Below are 22906 nucleotides of genomic sequence, written 5' to 3'. Positions count from 1 at the left end.
ACAAGACACCATGAGTTCAGGATACCACTAGGACCACCCCACCCCCACCCTGACAGTGAACTTTCCTTGACAAACAATGTATGACTTTGATTGTGTAGGGGATACGTGTAACACTAAATGGACACAATTAAAGTATATCTCCAGCGATGAAAACGAGTGTTTATCACATGCATGTGAATGGGCTTAAGAGGCAAATTCAAGCTAGCAAAGCTAATGTCTGAAAGTGGTGAAGATAAAAATACGTATTCGTATGACAACACTAAACTATATTTGTTTATATATGTGAATTAAAAGGATTTGGTAGAAATATTCTGCTTCAAAATCATTCATAAACTTACGTTATCAAAAAAGCCCCATTCATTCATCGGTAAAATGTCCGTCGTATAATTTAACACAACAGGTGAAATTACTTTTCTATATAACGTTTTAATGTGTACAGCAGTGTGATAAATGTGCAAATACTCGCCATTTCACTTGTTGTCCGACTTCTTTTGTCACCGTCACTCGCTTCAAACTCCGCTTCGAAAACGACGCAGGTTACCGCAAATCTTCTCGGCTTCGCTCGGCTCCGTCCAACATTTCTCGGTCGTGATTGGTCAAATGTTGAAGCTGGGCGAAGGCGATTGGTGGAGCCGCGGATTTGATTGGCCGTCATCCTCCAACATTGTGAAATGTTGGACGGTAGTCCTGGGTTCGAATCCCACTTCTGACAAAACTTTTCTATCAATCAAATCAAAGTCAAATATGTCCAGTCTGTGTCACTATGTACACATTTACTCGATATTTTGTATTGTACGCATACCCACTCTTCTGCAACACATAATGATAACAATACAAAAACTTACAAAATAAAAATGACAAATAAATAGGTATTTAACAGGTACTTCTATAAATTAATAAAGCTCAAAACAAAAGTAGGTCATAACAAGACATGGATAAGTATGACATTAGCATCCATTTATTGTACTTGATTATAATTAAATTAGTGTTATTATTATGTTAGTATTATGACAATAATTCTCCAGGCTGTTTTATGCTTTTTGTTTATATGTTGTACAATCATGTATTTGTATTTGATGCATGTTCTATGACTTTTTAAAAAGGTATTATGTCTGATTTTATGAATGTTATTAATGGTTGTTTTATTATATTCATTCTTGATTTTATATGTCTTTTTTCTTTTACTTTTGGACTTTAAGTGCTTGCAGCACTAGTGTTATTTAGTGCTTGTTCACCTTTCAAATATAACTTTGTTTCCAATTTGAAACACTAGCACACAAAATGCTTCATCGTCATTTCGAAACTGCTAATTGTTTTCTTTTGGAAAATATTAGGGCTAAACTGGATACGTTTTTGTTTGCCTACTGGTTCCTGTCAGATGTATGCTGATGACATGGTCATATTTCTAAACTCCAAAATCAAGAGGCAAGCCGCAGAAGAGCTATCAGCTGCAGTGGTCAAAATATTATCTCAAATTGGTTAACAAACTCGGGTTTGCACCTCAATGTTAATAAAACTGTATGCATGTTTTTCTCCAAGTCTGCAAATAGAGATCCAGACCCAGATGTTACAACAGAAGGGACAAGTTAAAAAGTTGTGAACAGAATTAAATTCAATCTGGCAAATTTCAGACACATCAGGAATAATTTAACTACAGAGGCCTCAAAGTTGTATATCAATGCCATGATTCTCTCACACATAAACTATTGTCTTACCTGCTGGACACAGACGGGCAGGACCACATTACGATCAGTAGAGACACTTTATAAACAAACCCTTAAAAAAAAACATTCCATAAAACGTCAAATTCATCTCACCATTGTTGTTGTTTTTTTTTACTAAATACAATTTTCTAAACTGGAAAAACATAATCAAATTTGCAGATATTTTACTTGTTTATAACATTTTTCATGGTATGGTCCCCCCTCCGCTCTTTACTAATGTCCTGTGTCCACATGCTTTTGGCTGGGCTTATGCTGTTTTGTCTGTGCTCATGTGCTTGGTGCTTTTGTCTGTGTTCAAATGCTTATGTCTTTTAATGTGCTTAAGTGTTGATGTGCTTTGTTTGTGCTTATGCTATGTGCTAAATTGTCTTCATATGTGTTATGTTTTCATATGCCATCAACCTGCCAGGGACTGCAGTTGAAAATGAGCCTGTATGACTAAATCTGGCACATTTACATGATAGACTTTGGTGCTCATGTTCTTTAAATGAAAAATAAACTAAACTAAACTTTTCTAAACACGTGTCAGTAATTAAACACGGTGCAGCTGTAAATAACCCCCATGCCTTATCATGATACATGTCAAGGAAAGATACGCACATACAAAAACATGCATGTGTCACCAAGTGCATTTTTTCCACTTTGTTAACTTTTCCCCCCCCTCCCAATTTTCAAACATGTTAATGAGTGACTGAAACCTCTGAGAGCCATATGGGAGGTGCAGAGGGAGATAGAGATGGCAAAGGAGGGAGATACCAGAGAGAGAGAGAGAGAGAGAGAGAGAGAGAGAGAGAGAGAAACACACCACTGCCATCAGACACCTGTCAGTGCAGGTGGAGAGAGGGACTGAACCTGGAAATTTCACTGGAGGACTAACCTTTAACTCCTTGGACTGTTTTTCTTTTCTTTTTCAACCATCCAGACTTTGTATGTGCTTTTTTAAATTTAGTATTTGTTTTTCTAACATAGCTGAACTTTAATTTGAAGATTTAGTCTAGCCTCTGACACCAGTGGATGTAGTTGATGGTTACTAAATCCCAATATTCGGGTATTTTCAAGGAGTGAAAACTGTTGGAGGAGGACATTTATTCTGAGACTGACTCTTCATCCTTAAGGAGTTTGTTGTTGCTGCGGCTCTTCTCAATACACCCATCATGGCAGACTTCCCGTCCAAGGTTACCACTGAGACCAGCGCACCCAACTCCCAGAGCACTCAGCAGGGGGGCACCAACTTCTCAGGACTGGCCGCAAATGTCACCACTATGGTTGACATATCTTTTATCCGGAGCATCCCGGCCATCCTCATGATGGCAGAAATGGTATGTACCAGACTCCAAGCTGTTCTGTTTAACTCTGTTCAGTACACAATTATTTTCTGTTCAGAGGCTAAATTTCAGTCCTGTATCTTTCTTTTCTGCCCTGTTTCTGTCAGCACATGATTTCCTTAAACCATCAGTAAATTCTTTCACAGTTTATCACATTTTTTTTTTTATGAGAAGACCTAAATGAATTTGTTCATTCGCCTCTCAGTACTTTTCCACTTCCTTATCTCATCTGTCACTCTCAGGCACAGGTCCATTATTCCCAATGAACACATAAATCTGTTTTTTAAAACTGGTCAGTTTGTAGAAAAGCTAAATCATTTACTAAAACCAGTGGAGCTCTGTTTTTTTTAACAAATCTTCATTAAACAGAAGTATAGAGTGCAGTTGGGGACTAGTTTCAGCTGCGGATTAATACACATTTGGTGTATAGACTTCTCAATAGGGCAGCCATTCTTCTTCTGACATCACGCTCAGGGTGGGAAGCTTGAATGCCGGATAACGTTATGCTTCGGTGTTCTAGGTTGCAAGTTGTATAAACGTAGGGAATCTGACCAATCGTTACAAAAACGCATCAGCACGCTCAATCTGTGCAAAAATCAGTTTAATGTGTGCAGGCTTTCGGTCAGAGACCTTCTTGACTGATCAGCAACTGAAAAGATGATGGACAGTAAAAATCTGGAGGGGCACTGGACCATATTTCAAGGCAAAACAAATCTTTTTGGTAACCCATTAGCTAACGTTGGTGTTCAACCACTTTCTAGCTAACATTACCGTTGGATTACATCCAGTGTGTTTCACCTCCAGGCTTAAATAATTGTGTCCTAGAGGTGTGTCGATATTTAAGAATTAATTTACGGCTTTCCTGGTGTATTGTGTAACACCAGATTTTCACTCTCCATTGTCTTTACAGTTGCTTATTAACGTGGGCTGCCACATATATATGGTCTATGTGAGACCGAGTCAGTTACAACAATGTGGCCTTGGTCTTTGGTCTTTGTTGAAATAAAAAAACACAGAAAATCACCAGACTTATCCATTAACTCCTCAATAGTATCAAATAACTAAGTACTGTTAAAACCTGATCAACTCCATATCGAGGATGATTTAAAGGCAAGCCACAGAATGATAATCTTCCAAATTGCAGTGAACATTGCATTTGCTTTAGATAAGATATTTGTACACCTCCAGTCCTTATCTGGTGCAACAGTAATTTGAATGTGTGTCAACAGGGTGCTGCTTGTGCACCATAAATACCACTATCTATCAACAGTGAACTGTCACCGGTCAAAGCCTCTGCTCTTTTGCTTGGCAGGTTCATTGCACAGTCATACCTGGTCAGGAGCTGAGAGCTGAAAATTGAATTGATAAGGTTTTGTGCTTCATGTACATTTGTGGGAAAAATTCAATTGTGAGAGGCAGGATGGTTTTGTTATGGCCACTCTAACATCTGGTTGTAAGGTTGAATGGAGTGCGGAAGCAATCAGCTTCAGCTCAAACTGGTGGTCTATGTGGTTTATGTGCAATGAACTCTGTCAACACAGAGATCATGTGATTGGCTGGATGACTTACGGATCGAGAAGATCTTTGTCCCCTGAAGGCCCCGTTCTCTCCTGTCACACTCTGCACACCTCCACCTCCACACACTCTGACCATCCTATTATGAGACTGAACCTAAAGCAAGGACAGAGGGACAATGTATACACCTCTCCACCTCTGCTTTATGAGCCGCAGGCTTTATTGACATTTGATTGTATTGTAGTCGTAGGGCCAGTTAAATAGTAGTCAACAGTAGTGTAAGATTGTGAGGTGTGGCAGGTAAGCCTTGAGGTAAAAATGCCTGCAAATGGTGAGTAAAAATGAGATCTTTTCAGCCCAAATATTGAAGCAAATCAATAGCAACCTTGACCTACAATTTGTTTTGCTGTTGTTTTTTTGTGTGGGGGGTTGGGAGGTATTCACAGTGTGAAAAAAATGTGCAACATTAAACTAACTTGACCGTGTCATTTATTGCCATAGCAATCCCCTTCTACACAGTGTTATTTACTACTCTACTTATCTACTAGCATAACATGATTGTTAATCAGCTAAGTGGGATAACGTATAATTTTTCTATAGTTACAGATGGGTTCATAAGTTTTGCAATGATTAAGAGTTATGATGTCCAAAGGTTAATAAGATGTTAACACTGTACGACAATTATAAAACAGAGTAGGTTTAAAGTACAGCAAAAAGCTATCAACCACGACACAAGACTTCAGAGCTTTTTCATCGAAAACAAATGCCTGTGGCTGATCATCAATAGAGATTCAGACTATGTTGATTATCATTATTGCGGCACTGTCTTAGTTTCAGGCCATTAGATTTATATGTAGAGATAAGAGTTAGGATAAGTGGCAGTGTTCAAAACGTCACACTTAATTTCAAGCTAAATCTCATCCAGAATAAGTCAGCGGACTATTTCAGAAAGTTATCTCACCTGGTTTGACTTTTCACACACCCTTTCCACGCTACAAGCTACAGTTTAGAAGAGGAAGCTAGCTGAGAAAAATGGGCAGCATTCATCCACTTTCTTTCCGGTATACATTTGCCTGATGTAACCAGTTCAAGGTCAGTTTTGTGTCAGACTTAAACTGTAAGTGAATTTACTGCCAACTGGGAGTAACAAAACCAGTTATGGCGAAGAAAGAAACATATCTACTGTATAACTGCAGGATATTGCAGTCATTTGCAGCAGTAAAATGAGATTGTTGTGTAACTGCTCATTAATGACGCAGCATCATTTCCATTCAAATAAATGTTTTGCTACATGTTGTTGGTGCTGAATGTGGCAGGAGTCTTGGCTGGATGTCCGTTATCCAGATATCCACTGAGCTACAACAGAAGCCCTGGAACATTGGCCGTTGCCCTCAGAGACTACGTTGTTATCAGATGATAGCTGGATCGGTTCCTAGATGGCAGTTTTATTGATGAAGATTTGCGTGTTTTTGTGGCCTTTGAGCCTGATCGTCAAAGAACAAACTTTAAGTGGGTTTTCAGTAGCCTGTGTGTATGTGTGTGTATGTCAGAACTTGTACTTGATACATACTGAGGACCTGAACACATTTTCATAATGAGGACATTTTAGGAAAGTGAGCATATTTTGGTTCCTTTATTTTCCCTTTAAGTTCCTCACAATTTCAAAGCAGTGTTGAAAGGTTAAGACTTCGGTTTAACTGTTGGTTAGAGTAACATTAAGGTCAGGGTTAGAGTGTGGCATTTAATTCTGATAAGGTTATGGTTAGGTAAGGGAATATATTACATCAACATGGGTCCTCACAAGTGTAGAAGTACAAGTATGTGTGTGTCTGGCAAAATAAATGTAATACAAAAAAGCTAAAGGGGCAAAAAGGAGGAGAACCAGAATAGCTGCTTGAAATATTTTTGAAACCAAGCATCCTTCCCCCTTCATTATTGCATTCATTCATCTGCAGCACGTGTTATATTCATAGGACAGCCGGTTTCCTGTTTCAAACTTCAAGCTCTTTTGCAATATTAATAAATAACACACACACCCCATGCATACTGCATTATAAAACACATCTGCATAATATATAACTGTTGGGGCTTGTTGTAGAGACCATTGTGTATATTGATATATTCAAACGAACAGTGACAAGATAAAGTTCCCCTCATTGCACAGATCATTTCACCCACTTCCTTAATTCAGAGACATTTTAACGTGCAGGGATAAAGTAATCAAAGGTTCCTTCCTGCTCTGGTAATTGTGTCATAATCCTTTTAGCACTGTGGCAGCATAATGATGTTACTGTACAAACTTGACTGCAGCTGTGGATCCTTGTCACATTTGACAGTTTTATTCAGGAAGATAATTATCATCTTTTCCTACAGTTCAGAACAGTGGTCTTTGTTAAGACAGGTGCTTTGTAGAGGTCAACATCAGAGTGCCAACTGTGTGTATGTTTGAGTATCAGGTGTGTAAAAAGTGAAACTTAATCGCTGCATACACAATAGACTGTCCTTTCATATCCTTTCTCGTGGGACAGAAGCAGAGAGACTGAGGCAAAGAGAGGAGTCTTGTTTGGTTTCTATCTGGATGACATCTCTGCTATAAAGAGCCTATATGGTGAATTTCTAAGCTTAAATTTCTGACATAAATGTACTGTAAAGCTAAGGGGCCAACCTTTGTTATACTATATATTCTACATTGACCATTATTAATGGGAAATATGGTTGTGGTCTAGAAAGTTTTCAACAACTATTGGCTGGATTGACGTGAAGTCACAGACATTCATGGTCCCCAGAATCTCTCCGACTGACTTTGGTGGTCCTCTAGCACCACCAGCATTTGTTGTTTTGACTCACGACAATTATTGGATGGATTTCCATGTACTATTCACCAGGTAAAAGTTTTACTTTGTCCAATACTTTGATTTCTGACCAAATACCTAAAGACATTCCCATCAGCCTCAGCTGTCTTTGTGTTTAGTGCTAAGAACAGTGACACTGTTGACACAAAAACACTTTTTAAGTAAAGTCGTGGACTAACCTACTTGTTCACTTCAAAGTGCAATCTTGTCTTTACAGCATCAGCATTTGTTAGGAAGTGAGCATACAGACGCACACTAGCCTATCTCAGTGTGGCTACATCTGAGCTTTTCATCCGGTCCCCTATCTTCAGTCAGTAAAGAAACACTGGTGAAACACACAGAGGCCTTTTTTTTGTGCTTAAAGCTGCTCCAATCAAAATGAACAATTAACCAAATGCATTTCTGTAATGTAAAAGAGGCCAAACTAATGGAGCATTATAACACAATTCAGCTGTGTTTAACTGAAAAGCTCTAAAACCACACTGGGCTGCCTGCCAAATGCCAACTGCAGACAGAAAAAGTGAGCTACTAGCTGTCTTCTCTTGTTGATCTGTCTTATTTTCTCTCTCACTGCTCTAGCTTCTTGGACTGATCCAGTGGTCATTGATTGCCAGTGGACCATACTATCTGCTGCCAGCGTATAGCTGGGTGTTGTTTGTGGCCATCACTTTGTGGATCATCACCTCCATCCTCTTCTTCATGATCCTGTTCAGTGTCCTGCCAATGCTCAGCTTTGTCCCCTGGCCCCTGACGGTAGGGAGGGACGAGGGGAGGAGACAAGGGGAGGATAGAAAAGTGGAATCAAGGGAAGGTTTTTTAGAGTTGGTTACACTAGAAGCAGCTTTTCTTCCCAGAACAACCTGAACATTAAAGGAGGGAGCTTTCTTCAATGAGCTTTCTTTGATGAACTGAAATAATAATTATCAATCAAGAGTATTTCTCAAACTGCTCTTTATTACAGGGTGTGCAGAATAATAAAACATACTATATCAATTAGCAGTTTCTGGCCTCAAAGCCATTGAAAACCTGGTTTTAAATCTCAAGTATTTCTTTATAATATTAAACATTAATGACTAAAAAGGCTACAATTAAAAGTAAAAGAAAATGCCTGCCCCCATGTCATGTAAAACCAATAAAACTTAAATATTTTTAAAAAATATATATGTTATGGTCTATAAAATGGTAGCATTGACACCTCTGGGCCTCCCTGTGCAGCTGTTATTAGTTGTATCATAGCGCAGACCGGCCCATAAGGCAACAGGATTTAGACTGAAGTTTTTCTCTCAAGGGTCAAGAATCATTTGGGGTTAGATCACATGATCAACTGAAAAGTAGCTGACCAAACAGGACAGTGAGGTTGGTTATGAAATGAGAATGCCAGGGCTGTGGTTCAAGGAAAACGACACCAAAACAAGGAGATGAGGAGCTAAGATTCAGAAAGGGAAAATGCAACAGAGAAAAAATGAACAATAGAAAAGTAGGGACACCATTACAGACGGGGGAAGCTTTGCGGAAATGTAGCTAATGTTTCTCCTCTTTTTTCAGGTGATGGTGTATTACTGCGTAGCAGCGTCCCTCTACCTGACCGCCTTCCTGGCCAACGCAGCATCTGTGTATCCCTTCCACTACACCTATTTCTATTCCTATTTGGCAGCTGCCGCTGTAAGCAACTGACACCACTTACACTCACTCAAATACAAAGCATGCATGCTTAAATTGAGGTCACCCTCTGATAATGTGTCTACAAACACTAATTCCTGTGAAAGGTTTGGCCTGAAGAGTCTTCCATTCATATGTTCCTTCAGTCATCTAAATGTGCCCTTCTGCCCTCTCACTGCCACACTGTCCACGGTGTGTTCCTGACAGCATGTTTACCTATTAGGCTGTGGCAGGCACCCACGCCTGACACTTGTAAATCCGAAGGACAAGGCTTTCTTTATGGCTCACGTGGCTGGGAGGCATGTCATAAGACTGGAATGACTCAAAACTTCTGATGAAGACTTACCTTTGTACCACAGCTGCTCGCTCCTCCCATCTGCTGTTTAAAAGTTAATATTTAGTCAAAAAGATAGAAAGAAAAAAACAAAACAGAAAGAGGATGAGGTGGATGTAGGGCAGCAGATGGAAAGATAATGTGTGGGTTTGCGTGTCAGGCAATATAGGCAATATTTAGACGTTTTATAGTCTCATCCGCAAGCTAAAGTCCATGCTGTTTACAACTACAGTAGCACTGATCACATGATTTCATGCACACACACACACACACGCACACGGCCCAGGCCTCTGTCCTTCTACAAACTCTTATCAGTTAGATTTTACTGGCACACCAGTGAAGATAAATTAAGATTTATGGCCAATTAGGGCATCATTATAGCTGTTCAATCACAAGTTCTTTGAATTTTTAAGAGTTTATCTTTGATTTATGTCAGACCTTTGCTCTGCCTCCTAAAGTCATTAAAATAGCTGCCTCTCTGCCTGTTCAGTTCTTTGGTGCTTTGACGACCTTGGCGTACGGTGCCAGTGCTTACTTCTCCTATCTGGACTGGAGGGGAGATGGAGGAAACGCTGCCACCAACACAGTGCCGACCTAGGACTCAACCCTGTGATGCTGCTCCCGGGCAAACACTCCCTGTGTTCTCTTTCCCTACAGATACTGTAATTATTTGAATAGTCTCGTGTTGATACAGAACTGTTAACACAGCATCACATGACTACTACTGCAGACTGACATGTCTGATGATATCTACACATTACTGTTAAGTCAAACTCAATAGACTTTCATCTTCACATTATTAAAACAAATTACTAGATTATCGACATAGAATGTGACTTTTGGTACTGGATATATACAACACAGTACTTCTTTGAAGAAGCTCTGGTCGTCTGCGATTCAGCATGATTTCATAATCATTTTTTAATCCACAAAAAAAGCCAACAGTGCCTTAATTCTAGATAACACCATGGGTGTATTACCGAAATATAGTTATTAACATCTCCAGGTTGTATTTGAAATACACATATGATGCCTTACTATGCACTAAAAGCAAGAGACCATATTCACCTGGCAGCCATTTTCCTCTGACATCACGCTGAAGGTGGGAAGCTCAAATATTATACTGCCGTGTATCAGAGTACAAAACCGATAAACATAGGAAATCTGACAAATTGTTATCATTTCACTGTTTCATTCTTGTTGAGAAACTGGAAAAAACGATGGATCGTGAAAATCCGGTGGGACATCAGGCTATATTTCTCCAGATCTTTGCTAGCTATCATCTTTGTAGTTGCTGATCAACGGGGGAAACGGTGATATGGTAACTATTTGTCGGATTCCTTGTTTTATACGATTTGCAACACAGAAGCAAAACATCATCACAGCACTTAAGCTTCCCTCCCTGAGCGTGACGTCACAAGACAAAGACCACTGTGTGAATATGGTCCATTGTTTGACATTTTGGGAATTTCCCAGAATTGGCCTTCTTGCCAAGAGGAAAATATATCGATACCACTGATTCGCTTAGCAAGTATTCTTGACTCTTATTGAAGGTGACCAAATCCCCTCAACATTAGCACAGAAACAACGAGTTGCTGTTTTGCTTACGTTATTTCTTGGCAAGAAGCAGTGACTTCCTGGAGCTTTGTCATAGGCGAGACAAAAGCTCTGTAAGACTGAAACTTTTTTACGCGTTTTTGTATTAATTAAACAAACAACATATGATGGGCTAATGAACTGCTGGTGCTGGTGGGTAGATTTTGTTACCTGTGGACAGTGCCAGGCCAGCTTATTCCCCCGGTCTCCAGTCTTAGTGCTAAGCTAAGCTAAGCTAACTAGTTGGTGGCTGTAGCTTCTTACTGAACATACAGACATGAAAGTGTTATTGTTCCTCAGCAAAATAGATGTGCACATTTCCCAAAATGTCTTGTTAATTTTGAAATTACTATAACAGTGTAAGGTATATTGATCATTGTGAGGGAGCGGTTTTGATGACATACATTTTTAAAACTGCCACCAAATATAAATATCTGTGTAACAATATAAACTGCTCCACAATCAAGTCCTTGGTTAGCTGTTGATGTGAAGATCAGATATGTACCATGAATAGTGTTTGTGTCCCTGTGTGAGTGTGGGGTTTGAGAGTGAGGAAGACAAATGGCCTGGTTACAAGAACTCACTCTTCCTCCAAATTTGACAGTCTGACCACAGACTTTGGTTTAGAAACATTTCTTTCTTCAGCGTGTGGCACTATTTATCTGCGTCATCCATTAAGAAGAAAGCTGTACAAACATAATAATTATTTTTTTTAAATCAGAAACAGTGTTCTCCGTGCATCTTCCAGCAAAATGCTGCTGAATCAGGTGCTTCTCAGATCAAGGACAGCAAACTTTCAAAGGAAAAAGGACTGGAGCACAATTTACAGCCTTAAATTGTGCAAATGTTTCGACACTACGGAGTCAGTTTTGACACTATTGCGTCTTCATTGGAGTCAAACTGCCTCTGATGAAGACACAGTAGTGTCGAAACGTTTGCACAATTTAAGGCAGTGAATTTGTCAGTGTGCTCCAGTTCCCCTTATTCCTTTGATAATTACTTTAAGTGTGTTTAGTATTTCTTGTTTACAGAGCATTAAAGTTGTTGCATTGGTTAGGCTGACGAGTACTGTACCACTACGCTCGACTCCTGTGTTAGCTTTCTGTCATGTTCATATGAGAATGTTGGTCTAATAACCTAATATGACCTGTGAAGAATGACCGTTTGCATATCTGTGTCCTGCAGAAATCCACTTAGATTTCCTTTCCTGAATATCCAGGCTCAAACAGATACTCAATAGATTTCCCATGGGTGGACGAAGCCTAAGATTAATTAAAAAATGTACATGGGAAAACTGGCTGCTTTAACCAGATATTTAGCTGGACATTAATGACTCCTGTAATGATTCATATATTACAACTGGTAACATTTTCTTTGATTTATATGATACAGTGCTCAACTCCTCTTGTATGTGCCTCCATGAAATATGTTGTATCTTTTTGTACCAAGATTTTGAATACTCCTGTGTTGGGTGCTTGGGCTCAATCATACAAGTGTTCAAATAAAGCACTTGATGCTTCATTGTAAGGCTTTTACATGTTTATTTGAAAATACCATTTTCACTAACAAATCAACAGTATTTCACCAGTGACATAAATATACTCATGACATTTGCATCTGTCATGTTAAGACAAGTAGAAAACACTTTGACGTTGTACCGAAAACTATACTGTCGATCTTATTTCTGAATGCAGACAAACGCACCTTCACTCAGACACTCACTATATACATAAAAAATCACTTTCACAGGCACAAAACTCAATGACTTTTCAAACTGACCAAATAATTTAAAACTTCATAAAACTTACATTAGTTCTGCTATATTCTAACAGGCAAAGAGGGCACATTCAAACATTCAATCATATCAAATGGTTTCCCCTGCTTAATTTTTGTTGAAGCCTTTCACATAAGAACCAGAAAGACATAACATACATAACTCTAACCCCAGCACCAGAGCTTTGAGTATCTACTCCCCAACCAAACAGAACTTAAGAATGCACAAAACCACTGTAAGAAATCAGGATTAGACCTCTCAACAGCAAACTCCAGTTGAACAAATCTGAACATTTCAAGAAGTCATTAAATCCAGTGCAGTGGTCGTGGAGTAGAAAGAAGCCAAAACCTTCCATCTTCACTCTTTAACTACAAAGAGGCTCTTGAGTACACATACCATCCCACCTGTCACATAAAACACAGAGGAATGCATATATGAACATGCTAGTAGAGGCCATTTGTGCACAGACTGTAGTTCTATGGGGAGTAGAGCCCGACCGATAAAGGATTTTTAAGGCCGATACCGATACAAATATTTGGTGATTTAAAAATCCAATTTTCCGATATATCGGCCGATATGTCTAAAAAAAAAATCCAGAATCGCGTAACAAAACATAAACAGATTTCCGTAACATTAGTTATTTGTAGTTATTTATGAGTCCTCACTGAAATAATATGATAATGCAGTTTAAAAATAAACTTGTTTGTTTTATTGTCGCAAGCTTGTTACTAGCTAATTCCGTTTCACTCTCGGCTTACGCGCAACAGCAGCAAAACTGGACATGGTAGTCACAAATTTTGTCATGCTTATTTGAGTTAAGAGAACTGATGGGGATGTTCATTTAATTGTTATTCAAGCAATGTATTTCTCGTGACAGTTGCCAACTTACCATGAACACACTTCAGCGATGATCTCAGTCGTGGATAACTGGTTCGCTCTGGTAGACAAACTATGCAACGCCAACACTCATAACATGGTTGAAGGGTGTTTCGTCCGTTTTTATTTCATTTTTTAAATATTAATGTATCGGCCATTATAAATACCGATTGTTTGGTAGATGCCTAATATCGGTCGATATTATTGGCCAGCTGATATATCGGTCAGGCTCTTAACAGCTTGGAGTAGAAACTGACAAAAAACATTGACAACTATCTGAAGGCCCATGGACAAAGTTTTACAAAAATAAGTGGAGGAGGAGGCAATTCAAGCGTTGGAAGCAGTATGTGAGTGTATCACTGCGGACCAGTGGAGTCGGTGTGTTGTGAGCCTGCAGGAATCAGAGACGTGATCACCAGCTCTTGACGGAGGTCCAGACCTCGGCCCTCCTTCTCCTAGAAACACAGATTCATACAGCTCTTATTAAAGCAAGGCAGTACAAACAGGAGTCCGAATCACTGGTTTTTGATTTTTAAAAAAGAGACCAGGTGCCTCATTCCAGAAACTGTAAATGTTTGTAAACATCAGTTGCGACTTTGCAATAAATAATTTCTTAATATATTGTTTATAACACATAAAGTTCAATTAACTATACATTTACCATTTATTAATGATGATTATTATAAACTGTAAACTTGATTTACTCGTGTCGCCATGCCTGTATCTGTGTTTAGAAAGTGCATGAGACTGTCTCTGTTCACTAACAATTTTATAGCTAGCTTGCTATAATGGACAAGAACAGACAGATGTTCAATTTTAGCTCTGATGAGATGGAGGAATACATGGTCAGGGAACTCTAAAGCTAAAAGGCTAACATCAGAGTTATCTTGTAGAAACAGGCTGAAATCTAATGCTAACTTCTCCAACAAGCTCACATCAGTGTTAGCTTCACCAACAATTATGGTCCGAGTAGCTTTTCAAATTGTAGCATTTCAGTGTTCATGTGTTTCCCCATATTATTGCCATGTGTGGTATTGCAGTGAGGAAAGTGAGGAAATTCTTCAGTTAGGACAGTTCTGTAATAGCTACAGTCCCATCCTCAGAAAGGATAGGATTTTTTGTTAAATGCAGTTTGGACATTTTTCAGTAATGACGCCCCAGTTTACAATTAGAAAATATAGTACCAACTATCATTATGCTTAAGAGACAATCCAAGACACAAAAATCCTAATGTGATGAATTTGAAAAACTCTTGCTGAGATTCTCCATGAAAAGGGTTTTAAAGATGTTCCCCAGCTCGCAAACAACTCACATTTCTGTAATCCAGAAACATCTCCTTGAAGGCCATGAAATCAATGAATGTAAGCAGCATGTCAAAGATGTCACCCGACACCTCCTCTTTGTGTTGCCTGCAGATGGAAGACGGACATACTGTATGATGAGTCTCTTCACATTTTTCAGTGTACTTTTGTGCCACCTAGTGGCTTACAGCAAAAATAACACGAGCAACAGGTGCAGCAAAGTAATTACTATCCGAGCGGACCGATTGCTTTCAAAGACGGTCGTCTGTGTCACCAGCTGAATTAAAGCAGCTGAGTTGATGTAAGAGGAAAACTGAAAGAATAAAATGGCTTCAGGGGAGATTTGCGATGTCACATCTTACATGAGCAGCTCTGTGAAAGTGTTCATGTTGAAGCCAGGGATCCTCTCCGTCAACTGCTGCTCCAGGTGTTTCTCCAGCAGGTCAACCTACACAACAGACACGACTGTTGCTATGAATTTTATCAGTAAGAAGACATTATATTTGGTAGAGCTGTAGGTTGAAAAGATAGACAAGGTGATACATCTATAACAATCCTGAAGGTATCTATATCTAATACATAATTACCTAAATAAATCTGTTATCTAATAAATGAGATACTCATATGTCAAAATCCTTGATGACAGGAGTGGGCGTTACATTAGATCTCATGTGAGATACCCATCAACTCACATATTCATTGAAGATTGGTGTGTAGCTGAGCTTGTTCTCGTCAGAGTCCTCAAACTCCAGGTAGTGTTTCTCCATGAAGCTCTGCTGAAGCTGCTGGAACTCCTCCTCTAAAAGAAAAATACAGATATGTAGAAAATCACAAGAGATTTCTATATCTTCAGTTCATTTAGCATTCTGGCCTTTTGAACACTTCTTTCACCACTGTGTACAGAAAATGTAATGCACATAAAAGAAGTATATCTTATATTTTTCAAATGTTGGTCCCTCTGATTTGTTTTTTATTTATAAAGTATTCTCTCTATGTTTTTGGACTCACAGTTCATTTAGATATGTCTCCCACAGAACAAGAAAAGACAAGACTGACTCAATTGCTTGAAGCACCGAAGTCCAAATTATATTAATATTGCTAAGCACAAAGACTGGTGACGTATGTTTTACAACATAAGACAATGACATTTGCTTCTCACTGTCAGGTTGCTGAAAATATCATCTTTCACAAAGTAATATAAAACAAAATCATACCCATGATGATGTTCTCTATGCAGCCAATAACAGCATCAAAAGCAGTGTCTGCAGCTGAGGAACTGGAGGGAGAAAAACAAGAGAAAGGTTATATCACTTCGAAGTAGACTATAAGTGATATGACTCAAACAGCAGTAAGAACTGGTATTATATTATCATTCAGTACAGCCAGTGTAGGCAGGCTGTAAACCTGTCAGAGTAAAAGTGGGGTATTGGCTTAACAGCATCCCAAACTGAATGAGATCCATAATAAAGCAAACACAGCTACTTCTCTGTCAGAGTTGCTGCACAGTATATATGTTATGTGCTACAGAAGACATGCAGTATATCACCATATCACAGCTATGTATTAATTTGTATTGATGTATTAATAATAATTTAATGTGGACTTGGGTCTAAAAAAATGAGAAAACGGACTTGGACTTGACTGCTGTGACACTTGAGACATATCCTGAGCCTCTAAAGCCAATGCTCAATTCTCAGGTTTTGACCTGGTAAAGTCCCATTTGCATTTAACTTAGAGCACTTGGCTCCACAAAGTCAAAACTATTTTTAAGCAGCTGAATTGCACCTTGACTAGCAATTTGCTTATAAAGTGACTTGACTTCAACTTTCCCTGCCGTAATCAAGGCCTGACTTAAGTTTCCATTTGGGCTTCCCTCAAATTACTTTAAAGCAGCTCTGGACAACCCACCTGGAAAGAGCCAAGTTTTCTTCGCCCATGTCAATCATTTCTACGTTGTTGTCGCCACAGCCCCCGATATCTGGAGAATGAGGGGAGGCATCATCTGAATTGTCACGTTTTGGTCAAATTAGCCGTTATAAAAAAACAGCTACGCTAACAAGCAAACAAACGATAAATTGATGTATAATCATATAGCTACCTGTCACTAAACAACAACGTAAAGTAGTTAGCGTTAGCTTGTTGACTGGCTAAGTAAAGGTTAGCTAACGTTAGCTAATAGCATGTGACGCTGTCGTCTAATGCATATAAACTGTCGAGGTTTAGCTATGTTCTTTATTGTTTACGCGTCAAAAGTGAAACCGTACACATTCTCTGGGCTGCATTAAAGAGCGTTTGATGAATATAATTTACGTACTTCGTTCCTGGATGTCCATGTTGTTAAAATAAATCGCTACCGTGGATGGTAAATAGCGAACGTAATGTTGTTGCCAAGGAAACGGCGCACGTGTGTGCACCTTTGCGTCCCCTCCGGTAGAACAAAGTCTAAACGCGTTGGTTCCTACCTGAGTAACAATCCGGCAGGATTACAGTAGTTTATTGCCTAACTTCATTAATACTTTAAACATTAGTATCTGACTTTTCTTTGGTTGTGATCGACTTGTTATTTCAAGAACTAACGTCTGTGTAGATACATTTATATAATTTATTTATATATGTATTTTTTACAATCAGATCATCAATCTTGTCTTCGAGACCAAAGGAGATTTGAGACGTAAATAAAAAGCACTCAGAAATACACAAAAAAACAAAAAACAAAAACAAAACACATGTACATACATTTATTACAAATACACACAATCCAGGAAACAACAATTCTCCAATCAATCACATCTTTGGGAACTCTGGGGCAAAATTCCTTATATAGATGTTTTAAATACAACTCACAACTTATTCCTGAACTTCATCTCCAACCCCGGAGACAACCATATAATTTCTCTCACCTACATGTATAAGGTGCATGAGGAAATACAAGATAGCGAACAGTGAACAGACCAGTCTTTCGTCACACTGAGAGAGGCATGTTATCTTTTAGAAATCATTCCAGTATAGTTCAAATGATTTTACAGACCCTGTTCATGCAATTTGGTGGAGTAGCAACTCTTTCGTTAACAATTTGACCAAAATAAATTCTTAATTATTAACTGTGAGAATTTAAAATGTCATTGATTTTCCTTTTTAAAATTGTACAAACAGAATTTTTTTTTAACCAGAACTTCTTTCACATGTTCATTTCAACACTTGTTACTAATACAAATGTCAGTCAGTCAACCCAGAGATGTTTCAAGTAAAGGACGGACAGAAAGATAGACAGAAAACATAAGGTTCTTATAAAGACAGAAGAAAGATGAAAAAATGGCAAAATGAAAGCAGTGAGATGTGCCATGTTATATAAAGCACAGAGAGGGAAGCCACATTTTAATCAGTCTGAGCCCATCAACTGGAAGATACACTTCCAACCTGACAAACTTGTTTGACAAGATCAAGATCAATTCTGTATACAAGAAGTCCAACTAAGAGTCCTGTGATTTGTAGCAAGTGAAACACAAATACACTTCTTTCTGTGCTGAAGCCCACACTCTTGGTGATGTTAGTGTGCTGTGGGTAGTTTCTTTGCTAATGTATGTCAAGTATTCCAATGCCAAATCAGACTCCAAATGACAGCATCTTAAGAATTCAGTCAACTGATAACAGGAAAAATGATTCACTGAAACATTTCACATTTGTTTTCAAACAATTTACTTATTGGCTAATACAACACTGTCAATCAACAAAACCAGTTGTACCTCAGCCAAGTCTCTACATCGGTGGTCTCCATTTATAAAACAAAAATTAAATCACATCTTGTGGATTGAAAAAAAGTCGTCTTGATACAGACGCATGTGTTTGTAACCACAAACAAAAATTAAGACATATTTACTTACAATGCCCCTCAAATGAGCATGGCTCTTGGTGGAGCTGCATTACAAGTTGTTGCCAAATTGTTAGCACCAATCAAGCAATCCCAGATTAATTCAGTAGGTGGTGCTGTTGGAAATTCAATTGTACACAACCACCTAACTGGCTCTTCAAACATATGCACTTATTATTGGAGAAAAATAAACAAACATGTGATTTAATTTACTGAACTTTCTGTAAATTCTAATCCCTGTATCTTTATTTGTTGTGGCTGTTACATACATGACCAAGACTCATGAAATATCAACATCTGAGCAAAGACAATAAAGCACAAAAAGCAGCAGGGTCAGCCATGCTGAAAATCAATTAGTCCTAATACAGATTCAAGTATTTCGGCTTTTTCTTACTGGTCGTAAACCAAGAAATATATCACCAATGTTCTCTGTGGTATAAAATCTGATTTTATTTTTTAAATTTGCTTTTGTAAACTGAATCAGAAAACTGAACCCTAGGATTAATTCTACAAGCTGCCCAAAGGACATGTGTTGGTACAACCTTGAGAAAAGAGAATGAAAATGCTACCTCGAGAACACCATCATTTGCATTTCTATGCCCAAAAACAAGAAAGTGAGATATATCTCAAATTTATCTGTACCTTGGGTTTAATACTGTTTCTTTTCTGCTATTCAACCCTTGCAGATCTGCAGACATGTGCATGACGGTGATGGGATTAAATAGTAGTAGCCTCTGGGCTGAAAGCGCAGTGGGATCCTCGTATCATAGAAAGGATGTCTGATAACTCTACGCAGGGGCTTGCAGATGAGAAGTTGGGTCTGTCTGGACAAAATGTTTCTGCTCCTCACTTCTGCCGTTTTTGTCTGAAAAACACACTGTTGGTAGAAAGTTGACGATCCTTGGCCCAGCTTCTGCAGTGAGTTGTCAGAAGGATACAAAAGAGGAGATGTAGTGAAATGAGGGAAAGGTCATGGGGATCCAGATGTGATTGAAATTCCCCTCCTCTCATCTCCTCTCGCTGTTGTCTCCACCTCACCATCGTCGCCTCCTCTTACCAGAAGTCCCAGTTCTGGTATCTTCACAATGCTGTGGCACCGTCCTCGCAGCGCTGTTGGCCGAGAGGGGATTAGAGGAGGAGGAGGGGGAGGCTGTAGGGCTTGTGTGTCTCTCCTTATTGGATGAGGGGCAGGAAGTGTGTCAGGAGACATGTGCAATGAGTCTGACGCGGGTCTGGATGTCCTGGCGGCACAGCGGGCACGTCTCTAACTGTAAGGCACACTCCATACACATACCACTGGAAGAAGATAGGGGGAAAAACACGAAGGAAGATTTTATTTTTCATTCACATAAAATGCTTGACAGAAGAAAATCAGTTTAAGTATCAGTCTGACATGATTTACTAGAATAAGCTCAAATATCTTTGACCAACAGTCTGAATAGTTTGGGATTTTAAAGCATTGTCTGTCCACATCAGACGCACACGTACCCATGTCCACAGGGCCGCAGCTCCGTGTCAGCCATGACGTCACAACACAGCGTGCAGCAGTTGTCTCGGATGCTAACCTGCTTTAGTAAGGCCAGACGCCGGTGTCTAGAAAACATACAAAAGCAGATAAATGTTTCTATTGACAGACATGTATTTGAATATTTTTCTCCTGTGTTAAGTGGTGACAACTTCGCACTGTAGATCATTATGATGTAGATACAATAGTAGCCTATATTGTACGTAATAATCTTAGGTCATGAGACCAATTTTAAAATGAATAATTAAATACAGTTTATTCGAGGGCTGTAGACCCTTCAAACTTAGCTGCAATAAGTAACATTAATAGGGGGATTTAATTTTGGTGTTCCACCTCCAGAGTACTGTGGATGCAGGGTCACAGCCATGGTTTATTTGAAAACTTTAAATTAAATAGAGCCAAGGGTTAACCACAAGACAGGTCTATTGCATAATAGAACATTAGATAGTAAAGGCGATAAAAGACATATTGCACTGTTCGTATCACTACATCTAGTTGGTGTTAATACAGTTATTTAACTAGTTATTACATAAAAAAGGAAGCCTAAATGCTGCCAACAAATTAATGAGTGATGAAAATGCTCCATGTATACCCCTAAAGACAAGCCATTTTTTTATTTGCTAGCCAAACCAACGTGTTGGACGCTGAGTGAAAACAAATGATTCACTAGTAGTCAGAGGATGGTTGGGTAAGACAACAGATTACACACTCCTTTCCTCCTTTGTCAGAGTGCAGACCAGCTTCATGTCTCACCTGGGTAGGATGATCTTTTCACTGGGCAGCAGTGAAGCAAAGTCGTTGAAGGTGCTGAACTTGACAGACGGTGGGTGACGAAAAGGCTTGGCCCCAAAGTTAAACTCACACTGCTGGTAGGACATAAAGCTGGCTGCCGCAAAGAAACCAGACCTGACAGACACAGAGGTGAAGGAAAGAAAGGGGTTCATTTGAGACAAGAAAGAAGAGGGAAATGCAAAGTTAAGAAGGGAGGAAAGAGGGAAAAAGGGAAGGACAGAAAGAGAGAGAATGGAAGTGGAGGGAGTATAACCATTGACACTAGAGAAGGGTGATTGTGTGTGTGGACTTACGTGGCCGAGGAGAAGACCTGTTTCTCTGGCGGCAGCTGATGTCCATTCAGATAGAAGATCATCTGCTTCTTGCTGAGGTCCAACAGGAAGCCGATAGCATCTCCTAAACAGGACATACACGCAACAGAATAAAGTCTTGGCCTGCTATTGTTACTATTATCCGTCCATGTGGGAGGTAAACCAGAGCCTAAATGTTGGCAGTGACAGCAGAGTGTGGGTTCTAAAAATCACAAAACACTCCAGAGACACTAAAAACAATAAAGCAGTTTCTAAACAAATGAGTCAGACATTTAAAGGGAGGTGGTCCCTCTCATCTACTGTTCTAACTGACAACAATTATAATATTTCTTTCAAATGTGTTTCTGTGTGTGTAGAGCATACCCTCCTTCCAGCAGGGGTGAGAGTGAGGTTTACTGCGAGCGTTGTACCAGATGAGCTGCCTGCAGCCATCATACGCACATGAGTATTCATCGTCTCCTATCCCATAACCCTCCTGGAACACACGTACACATAAAATGCCAAATTGTACTACTGCAGACCAACAGAATGTGGAAAAGCTGAATAGTAAAGACACTGAGGATGAGTACATGGTTTAGGAACTTGCTGTCCTTGGTGGCCCATCCGATTTGCATCACTCCTGATGTAATGACTGTCACCTCGTAGTACCAAACGCCCGAATCCACGCAGAATGTACAACGGACGCTCTCAAAGGATGAGGCATCACATCGTGCCTGAGGAGGGGAGCAAAAAGATTCAGAAACTTTTAGATCCTTTACAGACAATTTATATAAGGCCAATCAGAGAATTTATGAGAAGGCATGCTTTTCCTAAATTAAACTGCTACATCAATAAATTCTGCCAAATGTGGTTATTCTCACAGTTTGCACACACAGACTAACCTCTAGTCCAGTGGGGGAGATCTTGAGGTACTCGCTGACATCGTTGCTGTTGAGCATGGCGTTGATATTGGCGAGGTTGACCTTCTCGTAGGTGAACTGACGACCCTCCTTTAGGACTGGACAACAGAGGAAATATGATGGTTTTCTTCTGTTACTAATGCAGACAAACGCCTCACTAAAGACACTGTTGTGTCACTAAAAGTGTCTGAGGCTACTCACACAGATTGTCAAGGCTCCACTGTGAGCAGAATCCGACCTGCCTCTTAAGATAGTCAGGCTGCTCTGCCCACGACTCAAGGACAGCAAGTCGATTGCTGATACACGACTCAGACACTGTCAGTTTGTTCTCACCTAAGGGCAAGAAGATGTGTGTTAAAACAGACAAACAAATCCCAAAAGATATCTCTGCCAAAGAAACAGTGAAAGTTAATTCAAAATATGTTGCTGAAAGCCTGCGTAGGAGAGGCAATGTTATGAGCAAGTTTAAAAGTCAGTTCAAAAATGCTTCTGCCAATACTCCTTTGCTTATTCATCTGATAAGGTAATTTTCAATTTTATTTTGTTATTCTTTTT

General features: G+C 39.3%; 3 protein-coding genes across 4 annotated transcripts in view; 1 reads left to right on the top strand and 2 right to left on the bottom strand.

The window, feature by feature from the left end:
- Positions 1-1832: 1832 nt before the first annotated feature.
- pllp (plasmolipin) lies at positions 1833-13183 on the top strand. The gene is made up of 4 exons (XM_084364285.1): positions 1833-3043; positions 7996-8169; positions 8962-9078; positions 9900-13183. The coding sequence occupies exons 1-4, from the start codon at positions 2879-2881 to the stop codon at positions 10005-10007; spliced, it is 564 nt and encodes a 187-aa protein (XP_084220411.1). The 5' UTR covers positions 1833-2878; the 3' UTR covers positions 10008-13183.
- On the bottom strand, positions 12523-17376 carry arl2bp (ADP-ribosylation factor-like 2 binding protein). Its single transcript, XM_084364284.1, has 8 exons — positions 17271-17376; positions 16865-16934; positions 16171-16232; positions 15649-15755; positions 15319-15404; positions 14968-15064; positions 14023-14110; positions 12523-13183 (listed from the first exon to the last, which is right to left on the bottom strand). The coding sequence occupies exons 1-8, from the start codon at positions 17287-17289 to the stop codon at positions 13137-13139; spliced, it is 576 nt and encodes a 191-aa protein (XP_084220410.1). The 5' UTR covers positions 17290-17376; the 3' UTR covers positions 12523-13136.
- Positions 17377-17679: 303 nt separating this feature from the next.
- rspry1 (ring finger and SPRY domain containing 1) overlaps positions 17680-22906 on the bottom strand; it is a 15500-nt gene continuing 10273 nt past the window's right edge. For both annotated transcript variants that reach the window (XM_084363202.1, XM_084363201.1), the window contains exons 8-15: positions 22553-22684; positions 22334-22449; positions 22022-22165; positions 21816-21927; positions 21435-21537; positions 21103-21255; positions 20313-20417; positions 17680-20120 (exon numbers count right to left, since the gene is read on the bottom strand). In XM_084363202.1, the coding sequence (XP_084219328.1) occupies positions 20024-20120; positions 20313-20417; positions 21103-21255; positions 21435-21537; positions 21816-21927; positions 22022-22165; positions 22334-22449; positions 22553-22684 (962 nt within the window). In that variant the 3' untranslated portion in view covers positions 17680-20023. The remainder of the gene's footprint in view (positions 20121-20312; positions 20418-21102; positions 21256-21434; positions 21538-21815; positions 21928-22021; positions 22166-22333; positions 22450-22552; positions 22685-22906) is intronic.

Source organism: Pagrus pagrus (genome assembly GCF_965226575.1).
Source record: "Pagrus pagrus genome assembly, chromosome: 10".
Classification (NCBI taxonomy): Eukaryota; Metazoa; Chordata; class Actinopteri; order Spariformes; family Sparidae; genus Pagrus; species Pagrus pagrus.
Note: the sequence above shows the minus strand (reverse complement) of the source record. Positions and strands in the feature narration are given on the sequence as shown.

Bases quoted from the DNA above. Each gene is read 5' to 3' on its own strand.
- arl2bp (XM_084364284.1), bottom strand. The intron at 15,756-16,170 runs GTATGATTTTGT...TTTTTCTTTTAG, and splicing joins CATAGAGAACATCATCATGG to AGGAGGAGTTCCAGCAGCTT. The intron at 15,065-15,318 runs GTAAGATGTGAC...TTCCATCTGCAG, and splicing joins ACTTTCACAGAGCTGCTCAT to GCAACACAAAGAGGAGGTGT.
- pllp (XM_084364285.1), top strand. From the start codon at position 2,879: ATGGCAGACTTCCCGTCCAAGGTTACCACTGAGACCAGCGCACCCAAC. The intron at 3,044-7,995 runs GTATGTACCAGA...TCACTGCTCTAG, and splicing joins TCCTCATGATGGCAGAAATG to CTTCTTGGACTGATCCAGTG. The intron at 9,079-9,899 runs GTAAGCAACTGA...CTGCCTGTTCAG, and splicing joins CCTATTTGGCAGCTGCCGCT to TTCTTTGGTGCTTTGACGAC.